Source organism: Zonotrichia albicollis, chromosome 22 (genome assembly GCF_047830755.1).
Source record: "Zonotrichia albicollis isolate bZonAlb1 chromosome 22, bZonAlb1.hap1, whole genome shotgun sequence".
Lineage (NCBI taxonomy): Eukaryota > Metazoa > Chordata > Aves > Passeriformes > Passerellidae > Zonotrichia > Zonotrichia albicollis.
This window is the reverse complement of record NC_133840.1, coordinates 10427912-10453075: the sequence shown is the minus strand read 5'-3', so window position 1 is coordinate 10453075 and position 25164 is coordinate 10427912. Positions and strand designations below refer to the sequence as shown.

Here is a 25164-nt window from a genome sequence, read left to right as displayed (position 1 = left end):
TCAGCTGGGGGAGACTCACACGTGGTAAAAATAAAGCCACAAGTGCCCATCTGCCCCAGATCGTGTCCCACGAACATGAGGAAAGCTCTGGTTGATATTCCATCCTTTTTAAAGGAGTCCCTCAGCACCTTAGAGCACCAGCACAGAGGGACAGGACAACCCAGATCCCCTGGGAACGTTCTGTGGGGATGCACAGGGAAAGCAGAGCTGGAAGGAATAAATTCCAACTTTCTCCAGCCTTTTATCCCTGCTTGGGATTGGTTTTTGGAAAGAATAAATCCCAACTTTCTTCAGCCTTTTATCCCTGCTTGGGATTGGTTTATTCCAGATGCAGGTGAGGAATTGAGACCCAGGAAGGGGTGGGAATAATTCCAAGCCTTAAATCCCTCCTGGAGCAGACTCCTGCAGCCTCTGGATCGCTGTGGGATGTGGCAATGGATGGTTTTCCCTGGATTCCAGCTGCAGCCCTGCTGGGTGAGGCAGCCCTGGCTGGGCTGGTGCCTCTGGGTGCCTGGCACAGCCTCCAGGGCTCCAGCCAGGCAGCAGCACCAGCCAGAGGGGCCAGAACTGTCACAGACATCTTTTTATGAAAAATCCTTTCCTTAGGATTTTTTTCCTCCTGAGAAGCTGGGAGGCCTCAGGAACAAAATGTAAACAATGGTTATCTGCTGCTGTGGAATGCAACAGGTGCATCTGGGATTGGTCTCATAGAATTGTTTGTAATTAATGGCCAATCACAGTCAGCTGGCTGGGACACAGAGCCTGAGCCACAAACCTTTGTTATAATTCTTTCCTTTCTAGTCTTAGCTTAGCCAGCTTCTGAGATGAAACCTTTTCTTCTATTCTTTTAGTATAGTTTTAATGTAATATATATCATAAAATAATAAATCAAGCCTTCTGAAACATGGAGTCAGATCCTCATCTCTTCCCTCATCCTAAGACCCCTGTGAACACGGTCACAAGAACTGGGATGGGAGCCTGGACCTGTCCTTGGGAAAGGCCCAGGACTGCAGCTACCCCAGGCATTCCCATGGGATCCAACTGCCCAGGGCTGCCAGGGCTGGCCAGGCTGGACACTGGGGCTTGGAGCAGCCTGGGACAGTGGAAGGTGTCCCTGCCATGGCAGGGGTGGCACTGGATGGGCTTTAAGGTGCCTCCAATTCAGACCATTCTGCCAGGAGAGGCAGGATGGGAGCACTAGGCAGGGTGATGCCCTTGGGGACACTGGGCACACAAAGGATTCCTCCATTTCAAGGAATGCCACCATAATATTTCCCTAAACACATTTAAATTCTGGAGTGAGGAGAAAGGAACGCCAGTGTCCTGCCTTTTATAGTTCAAGGGAAAGATCTCCACAGCTGCGTATTTAAATTATGAATCAGGCCATTATCCAGCAGACAAATAAGGAGGATTCAGCACGTTAATTAACTGAGCATATCTGTGACCCAGATGCCAGGGAAGAGGCAGTAAATCCCACTGGGAGTTTGGGTTATCTGGGCTGTAATAATTAAACACTGAAATCAAGTTAAAACAATGTAACAGGGTCAGGCTGCAGCTCATGAGCCCAGATGCAGTCAGAGTGCCCAGATCCCTTGGGCTGGGCCTGGCTCTGCTCCCAGGGGCTGCTGGAGTCACACCAGAGTGAAAATGTTGTGTGTCAGAGCAGGCCCTGAGCTCCTCACATCTCCCTGAAGCTCATTCACCAGGTGCTCCCCACAGGAGGGGTCAGGGGCAGCCCAAACCCTGATCACAGTGCCCCAGAATGGTTTGGGTGGGAAGGGACCTCAAATCCCACCCAGTGCCACCCCTGCCATGGCAGGGACACCTCCCACTGTCCCAGGTGCTCCCAGCCCTGTCCAGCCTGGCCTTGGGCACTGCCAGGGATCCAGGGGCAGCCCCAGCTGCTCTGGGCACCCTGTGCCAGGGCCTGCTCACCCTCCCAGGGAACAATTCCTCATTTCCAATATCCCATCCTCTGGCAGTGGGAGCCATTCCCTGTGTCCTGTCCCTCCATGCGTTGTCCCCAGTCCCTCTCCAGCTCTCCTGGAGCCCCTTCAGGCCCTGCAAAGGGCTCTGAGCTCTCCCTGGAGTCTTCTCTTCTCCAGGTGAGCCCCCCACCAGCTGTCCCAGTCTCTCCTCACGGGATAGGTTAATTCCAAGCCCTAATTCATCTTTTGTTATTCTGCTCCTCTCCAGATTGAGCCAGGGGCCCCAGCCCAGCCTGGAACAGGACAAGAAACAAGGAATAGACCAAAATAAAGGACCAAAGGAAAATAGTTTAGAACTATTCCAAGACAAGCATTTCAAAGTGGCTCAAACTGAGGAGGTCTTTAACCGCTTCACCAGTCAGGGTGGCCCAAAGCCACATCCCCAGGCAGGGGTCCAGCCCCTGGAACATCCTTCCATAAAACCTCATCCAGGTAACTGCACCTGGCCACTTCCCACCTCCAGCTGTCCCTGGGGGACATCCCAGCATCACTGGAGCTGGAAAATCCCTCCCAGCCCATCCACTCCCAGCTGTGTCCCATCCCCACCTTGTCCCCGGCCCAGACCTCTGTTTGCCACCCCCAGCCCTTCCTTGGGCACCTCCAGGGATGGATGTCACAGACAGCTTTTATGAAAAATCCTTTCCTTAGGATTTTTCCTCCTGAGAAGCTGAGAGGCCTCAGGTACAAAATGTAAACAATGATTATCTGCTGCTGTGGAATGCAACAGGTGCATCTGTGATTGGTCCATGTGGGATGTTTGTAATTAATGGCAGATCACAGTCAGCTGGTTCAGACAGAGAGTCTGAGCCACAAAGCTCTGTTATTCATTCCATTCATTTTCTGTTCTTAGCTAGCCTTCTGATGAAATCCTTTCTTCTATTCTTTTAGTATAGTTTTAATATAATATATATCATAAAATAATAAATCAGCCTTCTGAAACATGGAGTCAGATTCTCATCTCTTCCCTCATCCTGAGACCCCTGTGAACACTGTCACAGATGGAGACTCTACTTCCAATGCCTGGCCACCCTTTCCATGAGGAAATGTTCCCAAAATCCCCCCTGAGCTCCCCTGGCCCAGCCTGAGGCCGTTCCCTCTGCTCCTGTCCCTGTTCCCTGGAGCACAGCCCGACCCCCCCGGCTGTCCCCTCCTGTCAGGAGCTGTGCAGAGCCACAAGGGCCCCCTGAGCCTCCTTTGCTCCAGGCTGAGCCCCTGCCCAGCTCCCTCAGCTGATCCCCCTGGCAAAGCTGCACCTCCAATCTATCTCCTGTGCTTGTGATTTCTGGCTGGCTGCATCTCAGGGATGGCAGAAAGTTAATTAGACATCCCAGCACCTGGGAAATAAAAGCCTTGATGACCTTCATTGACTCTATTGGAAAATAATTTCGGGTTGTTTAGCTTCCCTTCTGCTCTGAGCAGAACATCAATTAGCAGCCATCAGTAAAATGTTCAGGATTTGCCTTTTACCACAATTTAATCTGATTAAAGGGTGCTGTTTGGTCACCCCTGCTCCTGCCGTGTCCCCCATGAGCTCAGTATTGATGGCTTTGTCCTCAACTTCTGCTGCTTAAATGGGCAAAACATATTTTATCCTATAATTAAATGAAATGCTCTGCTGGGTGAACATTATCTTAAGTTTTATAGCATTATAGTGCTTTCTATCACCTTAATATATCACCATAGCTGTGTCACTGCAATGAGCTATGGCTGCATTATTAGTGTAATACATCATTACAGCAAGGTGCTTCCATGAGGGATTGCCTCAAAGATGAAGCCATCAAGCAGGAAAAAAACCCATCAGCGGCCTCAATATAATTACAGGATAAAAGGACGATGATGGAGTCTCATAATTATTTGACCTGGAAGTGAATGGAAGCAGGGACAACAGAAAGCTGAAGGGAAAAGAAGAGAAAAAATCCCCAAAATTTTACTCAGTGAGGGATGGGTGGGTAAAGGCAAGACCTCAGTTGCATGCAGAGCATGAGAGAGTGGTTTGGGATGTGAGCAACTCTAAAGGAGCTCAGCAACTCATTGAGGGGTTCCATACACATACAAATAAATAAAAATTCAACATCCATATATATGTACAAACCAGAGTTTCCATTACTTCTAATTCCATCCCCAGCCATAAATTACAACCTGCAGCCCATTAATTAAACAGTTGTAGGGAAAGTCCAATTTCCTTCATGGTGCCACAAAGGCCATTTCAAAGCTTCTGCACTTGCTGATAGCTGCTGAAAAGCAGCATTTTCCAGGAGTTCCACTAATTGGATGTATCAGGAAACAAAGGAGCTGCCAAGAACTGGCTCTCAGCTGAAGAGGGAAGGGACAATGAGGAGAAGGAAGACCAGGAAGGATGAAATGGGCAAGTTCCAGGCAGCCAGCAAAATCTGACTTCAGAACTTCAAGCAGGGAAAGAAAACATTAATAAGCTTCATCTCAATAACACTGAGGGAAAAATAAATAACCTGTTCTCAGCCACTCACCCTAAAGCCCAGGGTGAGCAGGCAATGGCAGCCCAATCCAGTTTCTCACACAATAATGCACTTAGAGGCTCACATTTCCAGCCACAAAGTGCAAAAGGCACTTGGTGCCATTTAAGAGAAAAATGGGGTTTTTGTGCAAGAGCAGGTTCTGTTTAGCAGGGACTGATCTCTGTTTAAGGCCAGGGTGATCCACAGTGGGATTTCCTCCACCCCACAGCTGGCTCCCAGCTCCTCCAGCTCCCAGCTTGGGTGAGCTCTGGGATCCCTCAGTCCAGCCTGACTGTGGAGTGAGAACAGGATTTTAATGCTTTCCCATTCCTTGAACTGCACATTTTTTAGCTGACAATGAACCTCCTCCAGCCTGCTGGGCCCCAGATGCTCCAAAACTTTTGGAGAGGCAAAAGGAGTGCTGGAAAACAAATTCCAGCCAAGCCGAAATGGCTCATTACCACAGCACTAATTGTTTTCTTTACCCCATTAGTCTGGGTTTATTCTGCTGGTGGAACAGAAGTAATCCCACAATGGGTTGGGTTGGAAAGGACCTTAAAGATAATTTTATTCCAGCCTTCCATCCAACTCAGCCTTGGGAAGGAAACTCAGATTGTGTCCATGATTATTGCTATTTACCTTTGTCTGGAAGATTTTATTTTAAACTACAAATTTCATTTTTTTTTTATTTCAAATTGCAAAAATCTCAACTTTCCAACATTTTCAATTCACAAAGGTTTCCAATTTCTTTCAAGGCTTTTCCTTGCAGCTCTCGCAGGGTGATGGGAATCCAGAAAACACTGCAGGAGCAGCTGGAAAACCCCCCTGTGATACCCATGTTATAGGAGCTTCTTCAAGTTAGGTCTCATAAGCTCTCAGAGGTCTATAACACACTCAAGATAGCTCAGCTACGCTTGGAGGCATAAAAATCAGTAGGATAGCTTCTGTTGCAGTGTTAAAAATAAAAATGTTCAATAAAAGGCAAAATAACAAACAGAAAAACCGAGCTAGGTGCTAGAAGTTCTTGCTCTTAGTAAAACACCTTACAAAAGTGATTTGTTTCTTTATTTTCACTTCTTTTTCTAGTAAATTGCCTAAGCAAGATTTTTAGCTTTTGTCCAATTAGCTATCCTTAAGTTTGAGGTGAAATCCCCTAAGCCTATGAAGTGGCTTTTTCACCCAATCAAAAAGAGAAATTTCTGAGCTTTTTTAGGAGACAAAAGATAGTTTTATCACTCCCTCGACAAAAAGCACATTCCTACATGCCCAGGTGTTTTTAACCCTGGAGAGCAAAGGCAGTGCCAGCCTGTTCCAGATTGCAGTGCAAGATGTTTTCCATTACCATCTGAATGGCAGATTACCTTTGTCAAGTGGGCAGTTTGCATAATCTCTCTCTGAGTGACCACAATCACACCTCCCTCGGGAGGGGACACCTGCTGATAACAGCTATTGAATGTCACTGCATGGCTGATAAGAACTACAGCATCCCATTGGGAGATGTGAGCCCAGAGGGAGGAGCCAAGCATTCCTACCCAGATATAATCCAGAGGTTCTGGTACACCAGCATGGCTTCTCCACTGGATTCCCCAGAGGAACAGCAGCTGCCTCTTCTCCCACTGGATCTTCAGAGGAAGAATCCATCCTTCTCTACAGGATCCCTGCTCCAACAGAACCACCCCTGACACTGCAGGAGGGCTGAGCCACAATTCCAATGGGACTGCCGCCAACACCCTGACCCACAGGGTGTCAGGTTGGGTTCTGACTCTGTCAGTGTTGTTCTAGTGTACTGCATTGTTTATTTTATCCTTTTATTTTTCTTCCCTATTAAAGAACTGTTATTTCCCTCTCCCATATTTTTGCCTGAGAGCCCCTTAATTTAAAATTTATAGCAATTTGGAGGGGTGGGGAGGGTTTACATTCTCCATTTCAGGGGAGGCTCCTGCCTTCCTTAGCAGACTCCTGTCTTCCCAAACCAGGACACAGCCTCACCTGGGGGCCCCAGCCATGGCATGGGTACAGGATCGCTGTGTGGTTCTCCTGAGGGCCCTGGTCCAGGCACACGTCCTTGGCCTTGTTGTTCCGCAGCTGCCAGGGGAAAAACGGGCAGAGTTAAGCGACAAAAGGGGCAGAGTTATGGCACAAAAATTGGCAGAGTTATGGCAGAAAAAGGGGCAAAGTTATGGCACAGATGGGGTAGAGTTATGGCAGAAAAAGGGCAGAGCTAAAGGACAAAAAATGGTAGAATTATGGCAGAGAAAGTTATGGCAGAGATGGGGCAGAGTTACGGCACAAAAAATTGGCAGAATTATGGCACAACAAGGGGCAAAGTTGTGGTGCAGAAGGGGCAGAATTAAGGCATAAAAGGGGCAGAGTTATGGCTGAAAAAGGGCAGAGATAAGGCACAAAAATTGGCAGAATTACGGCAAAAAAGGGTCAGAGTTAAGGCACAAAAAATTGGCAGAATTATCGCAGAAAGAGGGGAGAGATAAGGGACAAAAGTGGCAGAATTATGGCAGGAAAAGTTCAAAGTTATGACACAAAAAGGGCAGAGTTAAGGCGCAAAAGGGGCAGATTTAAGGCCCTCTCTGATCAGAGAGAAGCAGGAAATGGATGCTCAGCCCTCTCTGCCCTCTCTGGCTCTCACTGCTGTGTCACCAGGAATAATCAGGCAAGGAAAACTTGCAGAGCACTGAACCTTTCTTTAAATCCAGGGCTAAGGATGCTGGTTTTGTGTCATAATCCCATTCCAAGGAGCAGCATCCCTGGTCACAGCTGGCTCTGTGTTTGGTCATGGGGGTGGGGACACACCCAGGTTTAGGCTGCCAGAAATCAATGCAGAACCCCTCAGATTTCAGTGAAATCTCAGAGTGCTTAACAAGGCAGGGAAAAAAGCCCAACTGGAACAAGGATCACTTTGGAATCATCACATCCTTGTTCCAGCTGGGCTTTTTTCCACCCCAAACCATTCTGAAATTTCATTTTCTATGAAAATAGACATTTTTTGGGAGGTTTTAGCTTGAAGGCCTTTAGTAACTTTGATAACAAATCTTTCCCGAAATGAATAAAAATTAATAACCCATCTGGGGTGCCCAGGCTTTGAGGAGCCTGCTCCAAGTGCCACCACTCCATCAATTCTATTGCAGCAGAGTATTTGTTATTAGTTCCCATAAATGACTCTTTCTATATCCCCAGAATGGTTTCAAAGCCAGCAGAGATTGAATTAAGTCCCCTTATTTTATCTTGTCCTTAAGCTGCTGTGACAAGGCACTGAATCCTCCAGAGACCTTGTCAGGAATGAGGCTGAGTTCAAGTCTCAGGGTTTTAGAAGATGCCTGTATATTAAAAATACAAATACAGCTGCTTAATCCATGGAGTCAATGGGAAATATGGGTAATTTCTGTCAATTCACTAAATTATGTATTAACATCTTTTACTTTATACAGTCTTTAAGATCAGCAACAAATCCCCAAACTGGTTTTTAGAAGAAACTGGGAGCAGATTTATGCAAATTTAGATAATTATACAGAAAAAGTCAGTTTTGATTCAGACTCTTCTCCTTTGAGGCTGTTTCTCATCAGGGAGTGTAAATATTAGCAGAGCTGACGGACTAAATTACCTCTCCATAAGCAATGGTGTTGTTGTATCTCCTCATTTCTGGATAAACATGGTCCAGGTACCACTGGAAATTTTTACACTTCAGGCTCTTCCTCAAGGCTTTCCTCTCAGAAACATCCCCAATGTCAATCCCTGGATTCTGAAAAACAACAACAGGACATCACTGAACGGTCACACTTCCAAAAAAAACTACAATGAAAGTATTTCCCTGAGCTTTGGGATTCTTTTCAAACTGCCTGGGAACTTCCTGTGGTTGAGTAATTCCAGGAATTCTGGGATATCCGGGGCTGAAACCATCAGAAGGAAGATGTGGATTCCAGAGGGGGACACCAAATTCTCTGCTGGGTTTTGAGGCCCCTTGCAATGGCCATGGGCTGATGCTGGACAGGCCCTCAGGGATAATTTACAAAAGAGGAGCCAAAGGGAGAAGAAAAGGTTTGGAGAAAGGTTGGGAAGTGCAGTGAGACCGGGGAGTCCTCTCCCAATTCTCCTGGGTTTGGATCTATCTGATAAAGATGGATCTGTATTTTTAAACAAGGTATTTTTAAAAGATTTCCCCTTCTGTTTGGGTTCTGAGGCACAGGTTTAGCAGCAAGTGGATATCAGGATTTAAAAGATGGAAATGCAAACCCTGGCTGGGCACTGAGCACCAAACCCTTCCCTGACCCCACTGAGACACAGCCAAGAGGAAGGGAGGGGTAAAAGGTGTAAAATAAATGGGAAAAGAATGAAAGAAAGAGAAAAAGGTTTAAGATTCAAATATATCAAAGGCAGACAGCTGAGAATAAAGAATAAAAATTGCATGAGAAGAAAAGCTGAGGCTGAATCTCAGCATAATCTCTTGGCAGTTTGGGCAATTCCAGGGTGGAATGTTCTCCCTGGAGAGCCCCAGTGCTCTGCAGACACAGCTGGTCCTAAGCAATAACCCAGCAGGGCTGGAGAGCTCCCCCCTGTTCCACCCTGGCATCTGGGGCCAGTGCAGCAGGGAAGCCAAAGGAGGCACAGCAGCCCCTTCTCCCTCACTGCCTGGGCTCCCACTCTGCTCCTGCTCTCGTCTCTCCCAGAGATCATTAAACACAACTGGGAAAGCAATTTTCCATTACAATGCTTGTAATGATCTCCTAATGAATTATTCACTCTGCTTTAGAAGAGACACCGTTGCAGTGTGCCCCTGGTAGCTGAGAGGTAAAAATAAAGATGATTCAGAGGAGGGAGGCAGGACAGGCTGAGATCTGAGTGGGGGAGGTTGGGCTCAGAGCAGACAGGCAGCACCTGGGATGGCCAGGGCAGGGCTTTGCCTTGGCGTCCCAAAATAATCTCTAAAACCTCCCCCACCCAACAAGGCTTCCCTCAAATTAAATCTGGATTTGATTGGGAAAAGACCAGTATAAAAAACTCAAATGCATTTTGGGGAGCCCAGACCTATAGGGAATACCTACATAAAAATCTCAAGTTGATTTTGGGTCACTCAGGCCTGTTCCCACCCCCAGTGCTCATCCATGTGATGCTGCCTTTTCCAAGCTCCACAGGATGGATTTTAATCCTTTCTGCAATGCTCCCAATCTGTTCCTGAGCAGGAGGATGATGCCTCGCCTCTAAAAGGGAATCAGCTCAATGATCAGGATTTCTGATCATGAGCATTTGGATCTTGAAGCCTCTTTTTAAGATCCTCAAATTCCTTCAGTCCTGGAGGCAGCTCCCCCTGGAGTGGTGCCTGTCAGAGCCAGAGCCCTCCTGCAGCTCCCTGGGAAAGCTTCTTTTCCTTTTCCTTTTCCTTTTCCTTTTCCTTTTCCTTTTCCTTTTCCTTTTCCTTTTCCTTTTCCTTTTCCTTTTCTATTCCTGTATTTCCTGGTATTTTTGTACCACCTGGCCCTGTCCCTCATCCCCAGGCCCACAAACCTGCAGCTCCTGGCCCTTCCCAGGCTGTTTCCCAGGGAATTTAGCACAAAGCTGTGGCTGTTGTGCCCCCAGTGCCAGCAGCCCCTTTGCTCAGCAAGCTGCAGCAGCAGCTCAGGTTTTGTGCTTTCATATTTTCCAAGAGACCTGCAGCTGACACCAGCTGGGGGTGCTCCCTCAGCAGCTCCAGGGCTCAGCAGCTCTTTGAGGAATATTTTGTGTTCATTTTTAGCACCAACGGGTGGATGAACACTCGTGGCACCAATCTGACCTCGCAGGGAAACTGGGCAGCCCCCAGTGCTTGTTCACCTGCTCATCCCATCTGTGACCCAGGGGCACTGCTGCCTCCCCATCACCTCCCTGCTTCTCCCTGGCAGTGCCAGTGCAGGAATGGGCATTGATCCTGCCAGGGGTTGGAGCAAGGAACCAGGAGATGCTCTTGGCTTCCAAGATCAGACACAGCCTACAGGGAGGGCAGAGCCCCAGCAGCAGCCGTGGACATGCAGAAATCCCTCCCGGAGCCTGTGCAGCTTTCCCAGAAGGGCAGGGAGTGATCCCTGTGCAGGATGTGTCCCTGGACATGCTCACCAGGTGGCACCTTGTGGCTTCCCAAAGATTCACCAAGCTGTGATGTGGATTTATGGGGCATATGGCACATTATGGCACCAAAATTATGGCATCAAAATTAATGTGTCAGATCCAAGAAAACCTGATTATTTCTGGGCAGAAATCAAAGGAAAAACCTAAGCTCTTTAAGGAGAAGGTTTAAGAGCAAGGGAATGCCTTCTGTGAGCTACCAACCTCCAATCCTTTACCTTTAAACTTTCCAGCACTGGGAAAACAAACACCCCAGTCCCTGGGGAGCTCTGGGAGGGATCAGTGTCCATGGGCTGGGAACCTGAGCTGGGCTGGAAGGGACACAGGAATAAACCTCAGGCACTCACAGTGTCACAGACACATTTTATGGAAAATCCTTTCCATAGGATTTTTTTCCTCCTGAGAAGCTGAGAGGTTTCAGGAACAAAGTGTAAACATTGATTATCTGCTGCTGTGGAATGCAACAGGTGCATCTGGGATTGGTCTCATGTGGTTGTTTCTAATTAATGGCCAATCACAGCCCAGCTGGCTCAGACACTCTGTCTGAGACACAAGCCTTTGTTATTAATTCTTTCCTTTTCTATTCTTAGCTAGCCTTCTGATGAAATCCTTTCGTCTATTCTTTTAGTATAGTTTTAGTATAATATATATCATAAAATAATAAATCAAGCCTTCTGAAACATGGAGTCAGATCCTCATCTCTTCCCTCATCCTCAGACCCCTGTGAACACCGTCACACTCACAGTGCTGACTGCCATCAATAATCTGAATGCAGACAGATTCCACGTGCAGAGCAGTGTCAGGACATCCCCTCACGCTGGGTAAACACTCAGGGGGGAGATAAACACCACAGTCCAGGTGTAATTCTTAGAACCACACTGGAAAGGCTGTGGGAACAGCAGGAATCCCTGCAGCTCGTAGAGCCTCTCCCTCAGAGCTGCGGGAGCTCTGCTGGGGCTGGCACCCAGGGGTTAGAGCTGAGCTTAGGGATAGAAACTGCTCCAGAATTCAGGCTTAATCAGCAGGGCCCTGTTGTATTGCACTAGTTTATCTAGTTATTGTTTTGCACTAGGTGATTGGAAATTTGTACTGAGTATGTTATATCACTAGATTGTTATTTCCCCTCTCCCATCACACGGTCTTTCCCTCATGCACCCCTCTGCTGTGTCCCCTGGTGGTCTGGTCCCTGGTTATCCCTCCCCTTGCCCCTCCCCAATGGTATCCCATTGGCTGCAGTCCTCTTTCCCCGCCCCCATCCCCTCAGGTATAAAAGTCCACTGCAAGGATGTCACGCCCTCTTTTACATCTGGGTGGTCACCGGAGCCAGAAGTGTCCATTCCCAAGCCAATAAACAGGACACTCGTCCCCACGTGGAGCAGAGCGCTTCTTGTCTTTTACTTTGTAAGATCGTGTGGTCCAGAGTCCAGAGCTAGCCAGACTGGTCTCACACAATGGCCCGAGACACACGGAATTCTTACAGGTGGCGCCCAACATGCAGCACAAATGGAATTCTTACAGGTGGCGCCCGATGTGGGGCACAAATGGAATTCTTACAGGGGCCCTCAGGGGCAGGCTGTACCTCCAGGGGCAGGTTCCAGGCGATGTAGACGTGCCACTTGTAGTCGTCCATCCAGACCTCGGCCACGCGCAGCGCGTTGCGCTTGGTGTAGAAGCCAATGTTGTTGTTGTAGGGCTTCTTCTTGCGCTCGATGTGCGCCACCCTGGAGCAGGGCAGCACCTCCATGCTGCCCCCGCACAGCCACACCTGCAACACAGCCACCACAGACCCTCAGCACAGGCACTCAGGTGTCCTGGTTTAGGGCAAATTTGGGAGAAAATGTCCAAAGGGGCCTCTCCAGAAAGCAAACCCACACAGCCCCTCCCCACACCCAGGTTGGGAAGGATTCCTTGGAGAGAAGTGGAAAGAACCTTTTATTTAACAGGCACAGCACACCCCAGCACACAAAATGAACAATACCGGATGTCAGAACCCAGGACATCCCTCTGACAACCCTGGAGGACTCGAGACCCTGCCAAGGGGGCTCAGAGACCTTGGCACAGAGCCCGAGATCCTTGTGCCTTTGACCTTGACCCATGGAAAAAAATTGTCAAGCTTTATATGAAGAATTACAAGTCAAGAGAGTTTAAGTAGAATAATAGTTTATCACAGGGTAAAAAAATAGATTTTTTTGGGTTTTTAGAATAGGAGTTCAGGGGGCAAGATGGAGGAATCTGGGCATGTCCAGCCTTTCTCCTTCTTCTTCTTGGTCTCCATTTTCTGCTGTGATGGTGACACTTCTGGATTGGTTTAGAGTAGAAGCTCACTGTCTAACATAGGTGATAGGTATTGGGAAGTTATAGTAAATATTGTACACGTAGTTTTTAGTATAAAAAGATAACACGGCTTCTGAGGTGGCCAGTGTACCTCAACCCGACCTGTTGGACAGACTTGTAGTGGGTTGGAGAAAGAATGGTATAGATAAGAAACAATAAACAATCTAGAGAATGAGAACAGAAGAATCCTGACTCCTTCATTGACAGCTGGGCTGGGAAAAAGAAGCTTGTACATATCTCAGAGTCACTCTGAGCAGCAGAGATTCTGAGAACAACACTCTGTCACTGCTCTGACAAAGATGACAAAATCAGAAAGTCTCTCTGGGGGGTGGTCGCTCTGTTCTCAGTCCCTCCTGTGCTGGGGCAGCTGCTGCAGTCATAAGGTGCAAACTCTCGGTGTTCCCAGGTCCCAGTAGATCCAAAAAAAGGGAAAGGAAAAACAGTCCAGGGAAAATTTGGACTGCTTAGCTAAACTAGCTAATGAGCAGAAGCAAAAAAGCAGGAGCAAAGCAGAAGCAAGAGCAAAAACAAAAGCAGCACCATGTACTACCCTGTCTGTGTGTTCCGCCAGCCGTGGGGGAGCGACTGATAGCAAAACTGTGAAAAGTGCATATTAGATGGCTCCACATAGATATTTACTGTATGTAATTTTTTGTATTGGTTAGTAGTGCTGTATTAACATTTTAATAGTATGGTAAATGTAGTTTTGTAGTTAAAAGGTAACTTTTGTAGTTAAAATAGGAACTATGTATGTGGGATATTTTTTAAAGAGAGGAATGAGGTACTTGCACCAGATAGCAGCCACAGGACACCTGAATTTTTCAGAGAAAGAGAATTTATTGCTCCATTATCAGAAGAAATTAACTTCTTCCAGCATCACTCAGCCCTGAGGATGGTGTCAGGATTCAGAGGAAGAAGCTGACACTGCCCAGACAGAATCCTGTGTCTGAATAGAATTTATGCATCATGGATGAGGTGAATGAATATGCAACAGGCTGTTGCTTTTAAGGGTTAATCCTTTGTTAATGTGGGTCCTTTTTCGGGCTTATTTTGCCCAGAAAGAGGTAGCCAGACTGCCCATAACTCTTTGTTCGTATTGTCTCATATTGTCCTAATCTCAATTGTTCAAATTTTTATTACTCTAATTATATCACTATTTTTATAACCATTTTATTACAATTAAATGTTTAAAATTTTAATAACAAGTGACTGGCATTTTTCACAAAAACAAAACAAAACATTCGCTCCTCAGAACCAGTCTTGAAGGCACAGAACATAATAAATAGAACACACAAATGGGGACAGAAGCATCACAACGTCACCCTAGGACACCATGGCAGGGGGAGAAAGGAGTTCTGAGCTCTCCACATTATCTCCTGTCTCATCCTGGCAGCAGAGCCCACGGCCAGGTGCGGCCTCTGCCCAGCACTGACACACACAGGGGCATTTGTGGGGTTGGAAGTGCAGGATCTTTATGTCCTTTCCAAGCCAAACCACCCTTGGATTAACCTGTGCCCAAAGCTTTAGAGGGATCAGGTCTCTGCTCAGCCAGTGAAGGATCCAGTGCTGCATTTTCCCCCCAAATAAAAAGCATCAGTGACTGGAATAGCTCAAACAATTCCAGATCCCCTTCTGCAGAAGGGATGAGTCAGTGAAACATATGGCAGGGACAGATTTTTGCCACTTGAAAATGTTTGTTCATTATTATTCTTTCATGTGCTGCTTCAAATTCCCTTAAATCACAGTTTACAAGTTAATAAAGTCTTGTGAGATCCTCTTTTGATCTCCCACACGGGGGATTTGCAGGGAGACTTGCCATACCTGCCTGTTTGTCACCAGCAAGAAGTTTTTACCTTCCAGACAGGACTGCAGGCCCTGGGCAGTCCCTCCAAAGCCCCATTCCAAGCAGGCTGCTCTGCATGAGCATTCTGCACAATTATTGGAACACTCAGCGTTTCTGGGATCCCTTCCAGGCTCACCACCTCTCCTCCCACCTGTGGGCCATAATTTTCATGGAGCCTGCTGGATTCCCCCTTCAGCAGCACCAGGAGCCCCCAGCCTGGAGAAGTGCCCGGTGTCACCTCCCAGGGGTGGCTTTGGCCCCTGCAGGGTGGGCACAGGCCCAGGGGACAGCAGAGATGTGGGAGCGTGCTCCTTGTTGGTGGAGTGACCAAACTATCCTTTGTCTCCTTAAAAAGGAAAAAAGCCCAGGAGTTTCTCTCCTCAATTGGGTAAAAAGACACCTCATAGGGCGTGGAGGACTTCACCTCAAACTTAAGGATGGCTAATTGGACAGGAGCCAAAAAGTCCCACCTGAGCAATTCACTAGAAAAAGAGAACAAATGAACTAATTGCTTTTGTGAGGTGTTTTACCAAAAGCAAGAACCTCTTGCACCTGGCTTGGGTTTTTCTCTGTAAAGAGTTTTGTTATGTTGCATTTTATTAAAACTTTTCTGTTTCCAACACTACCACAGAAGCCATCCTGCTGATTTTATGCCTTCTAAGGTAGCTGAGCTGTCTTGAGCGTGATATATATCTCCAAAATCTTATAAGACCTGGCTCAAGGAGACCCTTATATCACAGAGAGGGGTGGCACAGCCAGGGGACAACCTTCCCTCAGGACACCCCTGCTCCTCAGGCTGTTCCCTCCTGGATTGCTGCACAACAAAAAAGCTGAGCATGAAAAATGCATATTTTATGATTGGCTTTTCTCAAATATTAAAATGAATATTATATGTGTTATGTTAGAAAGTAATGCTGTATTAATTCTCTTAAGTAGTGTGTGAAATGTAGTTTCAGGTTCTAACATAATGTTGAAATAGAAACTATGCTATGTAGGGTACTTTTTTAAAGAAAGGATTGGAATGAGATAGCAGCCACAGCACACGTAAATCTTTCAGAGAAAGAGAATTTATTGCTCCATTATCAGAAGAAATGAACTTCTTCCTGCCTTGCTCAGCCCTGGAGATGCCGTCAGGATTCAGAGGAAGAAGCTGCCCAGACAGAATCCTGTGCTTGAATGGAATTTATGCATCATGGATGAGGTGTATGAATATGCAAAAGGCTGTTGTTTTTAAGGGTTAATCCTTTGTTAATGTGGGTCCCTTTTCGGGCTTATTTTGCCCAGAAATAGGTACCCGGACTGTCCATAACTCTTTGTTTTTATTGTCTCATATTGTCCTAATCCAAATTGTCTGAATTTTTATTACTCTAATTATATCACTATTTTTATAACCATTTTATTATCATTAAACTTTTAAAAAATTAAAAATAAGTGATTGGCATTTTTCACACTGAGCCTGTTGAATCAGCTGCTGCATAAACATGCAGAAGAAATCCCATTGTACTCCTGCTCTGTCATTTGACCTTTCAGAACACTTTAAAGACAATTTCATGCCCCAGAGAGGACTCAGAGCTGGTGTCTCACCCAGGGACCTGCCTGTCCCTCCCTGTCCCTCCCCTCCTCCTCCCACCCCAGCCAACTCAACAAGTTCCACTCAAGGTTTGCCACAGGCCACAGGCAAAGCAAATCAGAGCTGAACCAGGCAACCCCACAGAAAAACAGATATATTTTTAAAGGAATATTCCTAAGGCAGAAACTGCCTGTGTTTCTCGCCTGCTCAGTTCTTTAATTTCTCAACATCTTGGTGAAACAGAGGAAGGAGCTCTTCCCTTAGGTGCTCCCAAGGCTGCTGGGCTCAACCACTACACTGAATAAATCTTCCAGTCCAAAGTGATCCCCAGCATCTCCTGGTTTTGTACTTTTTGGGATTTGTTGGGTATTGTCCTGATTTAAAATCAGAATAATTCTTTTGAAACTACTAAAATAATAATTAACGTGATTTTCCAGCAGCCCAACCTGAGTCACACCATTCCACTGTTACCCTTCTGAGCTTCAGTTAAATAATTCATGTCAGCTTCCTCAGATTTCAGGAATATCTGTACAAACCACCTGGAAATCGCCACATTGGGATAACCTGGGTGAGGCAAAGAGCTGGGCACTGAGCAAAGGGCACATCCACAGCCTGGCCCAGAGAGATCAATACAAACTTAATTCAGGAATTATCCAAGGAAAGACCATACATCTACCTCCTAAACAGAGCCTGAACTGCCACTATAAATTTTTAAAACTCTCGTTTTTATAAAGTATTTATAAATATTTCTGCTGGGAACAACAGGAGCAAAGAGAGCTGTGACCCAGGAATGTGGGAACCCAGCACATCCCTCTGGCTGTCCAGGACAGCCAGGACCCTGCCAGGGGGCTCAGAGACCCTGGCACAGAGCCCAAGATGCACCTGTGGGTTTGATTATGACCCATGGAGCAAATTACCAACCTTAGATGAAGATCTGCAAGCCACAACAGTTGAGGCAGAATAACAGTGAAGTTATCACAGGGTGGAAAAGTAGATTTTGGGGGTTTTGGTATGTGGGCTCAGGAGGCAAGATGGAGGGAAACGGGCATGTCCAGCCTTTCTCCTTCTTCTCTTTGGCCTCCATCTTCTGCTGTGATGGTGGCACTTACAGATTGGAAGCTCACTGTCTAATGTAGGTGATAGGTATTGGGAAGTAATTGTAAACATTGTACACGTAGTTTTTAGTATAAAGACATAACACTGCCCTGGGGCAGGCAGAGTGCCTGGAACTGTCCTGCTGGATGGACCTTGTCAGGGCAGGAGAAAGAATTTTATAGATAAGATACAATAAACAACCTTGAGATGGAGAAATTAAGAGTTCTGACTCCTTCTTCCATCCCTGGGCTGGGAAAAGAGACTTTCTAACCTTTCTCAGGGTCACTCTGACCAGCTGGAGACCCTGGCACAGGAATGGGCAAGTCACACTGGAATCTGTACAGGATCAGGAGCTGTTTGTTCCCACGTGGCCCCACAGGGAATTTCTGCCCCTGCTGTCCCCAAAATGCAGGTGAAGGGCTGCACAGGGAGCTCAGCCCGAGGGAATCCCCCATGGCTGTGGAGCTGCGCCTGCCCCACAAGCTCAGAGTGAGACCTCAGCCCTTAGCACAATTCAAGGGCACAGAATTCCTTCTCTGCTGCCCACAGAACACAGCCAGAAGGGCTCAGTGCATCCCAACTCGCAGCAGGAGGGCAGGCACTGCCCTGATGTGCCAGCCCTGACTTCACCCCATGGCACCCAGCCTGGGGCAGGAGGGTCCTTGGGGACATTGGTGTCCCAGCTGAGCAGCCACTGACCCCAGCAAAGCCCTTAAACACACAGAGAATGTTCCTGCTAAGGAATGCCACTGGATTTGTTATGGATACACATTATAATATTGGCTTTTCACAAGTGTTAAAATGGATTCTATATGTGTGATGTTAAAGTAATTTTGTTATGAAGATACAGCTTTTATTTCTGTTGTTATTTAAGCTTAGACCTGGTAGTGCAATAGCAGATATCAGTGTGCTTGTGTTAAAATGCCTGCTGGGATGGGATAACACCCAGTGAACACAGGGTGAGGAACACAGGATGGGGACACCTGTACAGATCTGCCAACCAGCAGCACTCACTGGCTGAAGACAGTGTGGGCTAGGGCCAAAGCTGAAGGTGATGATAAAAAAGGACTAAAACCACAACCAAGGAATACACATGTTCTAAAAAGGCGAACCCAAGGAGGAGCCAGGCTAAACAGTTATTGGAATATGGAAACTAGTTTGGGGAAAAGTTTACTGTGCAAAAGGGTCTATGAATATGCAATGAGCAGATGTAATTAACAGGTATTTAAGGGGTATCCCCAAAGGTAACAGGGGATGCTCTTGGCTGAGTGCCAAGATGCACCTGGCCATAATAACCGTTGCTCTATGGTCCTTGTCTCCCATTGTCCTTTATCAAACTTTTTACATGTTCACAGGAGAGTGAACGTGTTTTCCACAGATTTTTCATGGAATCACATAATCCCAGAATGGTTTGGGTTACAAGGGACCTCAAAGCCCATCCAGTGCCACCCCAGCCATGGCAGGGACACCTCCTACTGTCCCAGGTGCTCCCAGCCCTGTCCAGCCTGGCCTTGGGCACTGCCAGGGATCCAGGGGCAGCCCCAGCTGCTCTGGGCACCCTGTGCCAGGGCCTGCCCACCCTCACAGGGAACAATTCCTGATTCCCAATATCCCATCCATCCCTGCCCTCTGGCAGTGGGAGCCATTCCCTGTGATCCCTTGGAAATTGTCCCTCTCACACAGAGCCATGCTCAGAGGCTCAGGGTACAGGAACTCAGCAGGGTAAGGCTCCAGTTTTCCCTGTTGTCTGCCATTCCCATTCCCACACAACAATTAAATTGCCACTCATTCATGAAGTGATAGAGAGCTAAAAATAGACCCAGTCCCCTCAGAAAATGAGGGTGAGTCAAAAACATCTCCATCAATCCACACACAGGAGGAATCAAACCATGGGAAATGCTGGGGTTTATAAATAACCAGTTAACACCACACTCTAGTGAAGGAATCCCAGAGAAACAAACAGAAAACAAATCCATCACCCAGAGATCTTTGATGTGTTTTGCAGAAAGCTGCTGGGGAATACACTTGTAATTCTTCTCCAAGGAAAATATGACAGTGATAAGGATTCAGCATGGAAAAGCAGTGATTTATCTTGGGGAGGGAAATGTCCAAGCACAGCTGACACTGCACTGCTCAGTCTGCTTCCCAGGAGCTCTGGCACATGAGAGAAGGAGCCTCAGGGAGAGCTTCCTGTTTTCTACCTGAAAGGAGTTTTGTCTTTGGTTGCAAGATGTGGCTGGATGTGTGTTCTATCCCCATCTGTCAGAGCTGGGGCAGTTCTCTGTTGTCCTTGGGGCAGTTTTTTCTTTATCTCTCCCACAGCCAACCCTCCCTCCAGGAGATCTCTGCTGTCCATGGCCACTGAGTGTCCCTGCAGGGCTGATCCAATCCCAGCATCCCATGGGGAGATGCTCCGCCCAGGGGAGGAGCCAAGCATTCCTACCTGGATCCAATCTGAGCCTGGCCCAGCACAGCAGCCTTTGCCCCCTGCATTGCCAGAGGAGCAGCTTTCTGCTGCCCTGCATGGCCAGAGGGAGCCCAGGCCCATCTGCAGCAGCCCTGGAGCTGCAGAGGAAAACTCCCCCCTTGTGCAGGATCCCTGCTGCAGCAGAGCCACAGCTGGCACTGCAGGAGGGCTGAGCCCCCATGGATGGGGCTGGGACACCTCCCTGACACACAGGGGGCAGGGACTGCTCTCACTCTGCAGTGTGAGCAGTGAAGAGGCTCCAGGAGAGCTGCAGAGGGACTGGGGACAAGGGATGGAGGGACAGGACACAGGGAATGGCTCCCACTGCCAGAGGGCAGGGATGGATGGGGTGTTGAGAAAGAATTCCTGGTTGTGAGGGTGGGGAGGCCCAGAGGACAGTGGGGACAGTGACCATGCTGGGTGCTGGCCATGGTGGCCTGGCTGGAGCATGGTGTGTCATCCGTGAGGAGCACTGGCAGCTCCCATGGAAACCTGCATTTATGTGCTCAGAGCTTGGCCAAATTTTAACTGTTCAGACTGAAATCCACCAGCTCGAGCTCTGCAGTTAATGCAAAGAGACAACATCTAATGGTGTCAGGACATGTCTGCAAGGGGAACTTTGAATCTCTCAATGCATTGTGACAGAAGGAAATGGGGGAAAACTCTTCCCTAACTTTCAATCCACCCACTCCAGGCTTTTCAGCTAATAACTTCATTTCTAAGCAACCCCTGCCTTAATTAGCCATAGATTTCCCATTTAGCAGCTTTGCCTTATCTTTGCTCCCCTCTCTCCTTTGAAAAGTAACTTCCAAAGTTAGGGGGAAAACACAATTACAGGGCAGCTGGGATAATTCAGAATGTACCAGCACAAAGGGCTGAACAATCAAACCCAGAAACAGCAGAAAAGGCAAAGAAAGAATAATTTCTCCTGTGAAGTTCTGAGAGACTTTATCTCTCCAAATTATTGCTTTTGTGGGAACAAACAACATGCACAGGCACATTCCCACATTCCCATCGCTCCTGTTCCTACCTGGCCATGTCCATCCACGTCCCCAAGGACACCAGTGGAGGAGGCCCCAAGCAGGAATGGGATGGAGAAGCTGCTCCCCAAACCCCTGTGCTCCCTTTGCTTCCCTGGCACAAGGAATGCAGCAAGGGGGATGTCCTCCCAGAATGTCACTGTCATATTTTCTGAAAAATCCCTTTGCCAGGATTCTTCTCCTGGGAAGCTGAGAGCTCAGAGAAAAATGAAAACAATAATTATCTGATTTCTTCTCCTGTGTTTGCTGCTTTGGAATGTGGTTTGGACATTGTTTACCAACAGGTGATTGTTTCATTGGTTTCATGTGAGTTGTTTTTACTTGATGAGCAATCACAGCCAACTGTGTCAAGGCTCTGAGGAGTCAGAATTTTTCATGATCATTCTTGTTAAGCCTTCTGTCTGTATCCTTCTCTTTCTCTAGTATCGTTTTAGTATCTGAGTTTATTTAGTATATAGTAATATATATAATATATAGTTATATATAGTATATATATGTATTATAATTCCTGCTCCCATAAATGATATAAATAAATGATACATACTATATATACTAAATATATAAATAAATGATATATACTATATATACTACTATATATAGTAGTATATATAGTATATATCATTTATTTAGTATGTTTATGCCTCCTGAGCCCCCATCTGGTTGAGAGCACATCCCTGCAGAGCACAGAGCTCCAGAGAGGTTTGGTGCTATTGTGGAACAATTAATAGAATATGATATGACATGACATGACATAAAATAACATAACATAATATTGTATAATGTAATGTAATGTAATGTAATGTAATGTAATGTAATGTAATGTAATGTAATGTAATATAATATAATATAATATAATATAATATAATATAATATAATATAATATAATATAATATGCCTTCTGAGAACATGGAGTCAGATTCCTCATCTCTCACCTCATCCTGGGGACCATCAGAAACATCACCCATCACCAGCTGGTGGATGACCATCCCATTCCATAACCCTCACACCCACCAGGCTGGATGCTTTTGGCATTTTTCATGGATATATTTACACAGAGATGGGTGTTGGATCCTAAATCAGCCCTGGAGTGCCACTCCAGGCTCTGGGAGTGCCACTGGCTCCTGTCACCACCCCAGCAGAGCTTCAGCATTGGGGTCACATGAAGGGGAGCTGGGAAACCACACACAGAGGGGAACAAGGGGAGGGAGATCAGCTGCTTTTGGGATCCCTGGAACTCTGGAACACTTGATCTCTTGAGCCTTTGGAACTCTGGAACTCTTGATCTCTGCAGTGGATGAGCATTCCAGGAAGAGGAAGATCTGGATTTTCACAGATCACATCTGGCCTGGGGTATGGGGTTGGTCCAAAGCAGTGACTGCGCCACCTCTGAGACTCAGCAGGGTCACACCCAGAGCCAGGGGATGCAGAAACATTTCCAAGCCCAGGAACCAAACCCTGTGGCACATCCCTGGCCAGGATGGACGCAATGATCTTTGAGGTCTCTTCCAACCTTGTGATTCTGTGAAATCCCTGCCCAGCTCCACCCTGAACAAGTGGGGAATTCTCCTGGACACCTGCAGGGAGAACTCAAGGAGACTCCACGTCCTGCACTTGGAACAGGACAGGGAATTTCACTGCTGCACCTGTAGATTTCTTTCCTCTGTCCTGAGATCACAGAAAACCTCTCAGGGAGGATCAGAAGCAGCCAGATCAGGCCCAGTATCCATGGGCCAACTCCCTAAAATAAGATTTTCAAATGGACCTGCCCATCCCAGCCCACATCCATTCCAGCAGAGAATGGAACTTGGACGACAGGGTTAGAACAAATATTAAAAACTTAATTATTTTTCTTCTTTGGCTCTCCTTTTATTCTGTTTTATCCTAATGGATGATACAGTTTGGACAGGTTCCTCTCTATCTTGTGCCAAACCAATAACAGAAATGTCCAAATTGCCCAGTGTCCCAATGTCCAACCTTCCCTAATTTAATTCCTTTTGTAATGGCATCTAAAAAGCCAAAGGAGAGTGGAATCAGAGGCATTCCACAACCCCTAACCTGCAGTAATAATGGCTAATAACCACATTTCTTCCTCAAGCAACATGAACAGTTAAACATCTGACACACTGAGTGGTCAGAATGAAGCAGCATTCCCATCCATGCAGAGCAGGGATTCTCCAGGAGGAGCATTCCCACCCACTGCAGGGACTTTGCTCACCTGCAGGCTTTTCCAGGGAAAAATCTCTGCTGTGCTTCTCCAACAAATGCAGCCCAACCTGCTCTAACCTGGCTGCAAAAGGGATTGATCTGGCCTCATCACCTGATAAGATCCATCAGAAGCTTGGTGGGAGCCGCATTTCAGAGATGCCAATCCCAAAGCCCAGCATCCTTTTATTGCCTGTCAGGACTCCTTAAGGGTTTTCCCTCACTCTGGACAGTGCCTGGGCTGCTCAGCTCTCCCCATTCAGCTCCTCTGGCAGAGCTTTATTGAAAGTCTTTGATCAGTAAAAGTAGAGCCTGAGCTTTAAAAGCCTCCAGCTTGTCACCAACCTTTGTTCTGAGACCTCAGGCACAGTTCAGGCCCTTGTGTGACCAAAAGGAATTTGGTAAGATCCATCAGAAACTTTACGAGAAGTGGCATTTCCAAGATGGCAATCCCAAAGCCCAGCATCCTTTTACCGCCTGTCAGGATTCCTTAAGGCTTATCCTTAATGATCCTCTGGAATGACAAATGCCCACATGCCCTTGGCTGGGAAAGCTGCATTTCCTTTGCCTGGGCACCAGGAGTGATACCTGAAATTCTGCAGCCACAGCACCCACAGCCACTGCAGCTTTGTCCTTTTAGTGCTCCCAGAAGTTAATTTTTTTTAAAAAAGAGGAGCAGAGTGTTTTTAAATACTCTGCTCTTGGGTTTTGTGTTGCTGAAATGGCTCCCAAGGTGTTAAAGTCTCTTTTTTTCCCAGCCCCATGCCCGCAGAAGGAGTAGAGATTCCTCAGCTCTGCTTTTCAAGGTTGTTTATTTTCTCTTATCTATTCCATTCTCTCTCTGACCTGCTGAGATCTGTCCAGCAGGTCGGGTTGTGGCACAGTCCCTGCCCTTGGGGTGGTGTTGGCTTTTTATACTAAGAACTGTGTGTACTTTATTTACAATAATTTTCCAATATCCGTCACCTATGTTAGACAGTCTGTCTCTACTCTAAACCAATCCAGAAGTGCCACCATCTGTTCCAGATTGCAAGGCAAGATGTTTTCCATTACCATCTGTATGGCAGATTGTCTTTTGTCAAGTGGGCAGTTTGCCTTATCTCTCTTTATGAGTGACCACATTCACACCTCCCTAGGGAGGGGACATTGCTGATAACAGCTATTGAATGTCACTGCATGGCTGATAAGAACTACAGCATCCCATTGGGAGATGTGAGCCCAGAGGGAGGAGCCAAGCATTCCTACCCAGATATAATCCAGAAGTTTTGAGACACCAGCACGGCTTCTCCACTGGATTCCCCAGAGGAACAGCAGCTGCCTCTTCTCCCACTGGATCTTCAGAGGAAGAATCCATCCTTCTCTACAGGATCCCTGCTCCAGCAGAACCACCCCTGACACTGCAGGAGGGCTGAGCCACAATTCCAATGGGACTGCTGCCAACACCCTGACCCACAGGGTGTCCGGTTGGGTTCTGACTCTGTCAGTGTTGTTCTAGTGTACTGCAGTGTTTATTTTATCCTTTTATTTTTTCCTTTCCCTATTTAAGAACTGTTATTTCCTGCTCCCATATTTTTGCCTGAGAGCCCCTTAATTTAAAATTTATAGCAATTGGGAGGGAGGGAGTTTACATTCTCCATTTCAGGGGAGGCTCCTACCTTCCTTAGCAGACTCCTGTCTTTCCAAACCAAGATCCCATCACAGCAGAAGATGGAGGATGAGAAGAAGGAGAAGAAGGACAGGACATGCCCAGATTCCTCCATCTTGCTTTTTGAACCCCCATCCTAAAAACCCCAAAATACTACTTTTTCACCCGATTATAAATTCACTGTCATTTTACTCAAACTCTTTTGGCTTGTAAATCTTCACACAAGTTGGTAATTGTTTCCATGGGCTAAAATCAAAGGCACTGTGACTCTGTGCCAAGGTCTCTGAGCCTTTTGCCAGGGTCTGGAGTCACCCAGGGCACCCAGAGCAATGTCCTGGGTTCCAACACTCTCCCAGCTGCAGTGCCAGGCTCTGCTGGAGCCCAGCTCTGCCTCCTGA

At 47.0% G+C, this 25164-nt stretch overlaps 1 protein-coding gene across 1 annotated transcript in view; it reads right to left on the bottom strand.

Annotated features, from left to right (window-relative positions):
- The window catches only part of GALNT17 (polypeptide N-acetylgalactosaminyltransferase 17), a 237154-nt gene that overhangs the window by 5334 nt on the left and 206656 nt on the right, over positions 1-25164 (bottom strand). Inside the window, exons 7-9 of the mRNA XM_074557284.1 lie at positions 12150-12335; positions 8079-8216; positions 6452-6547 (exon numbers count right to left, since the gene is read on the bottom strand). Of these exons, the coding sequence (XP_074413385.1) occupies positions 6452-6547; positions 8079-8216; positions 12150-12335 (420 nt within the window). The remainder of the gene's footprint in view (positions 1-6451; positions 6548-8078; positions 8217-12149; positions 12336-25164) is intronic.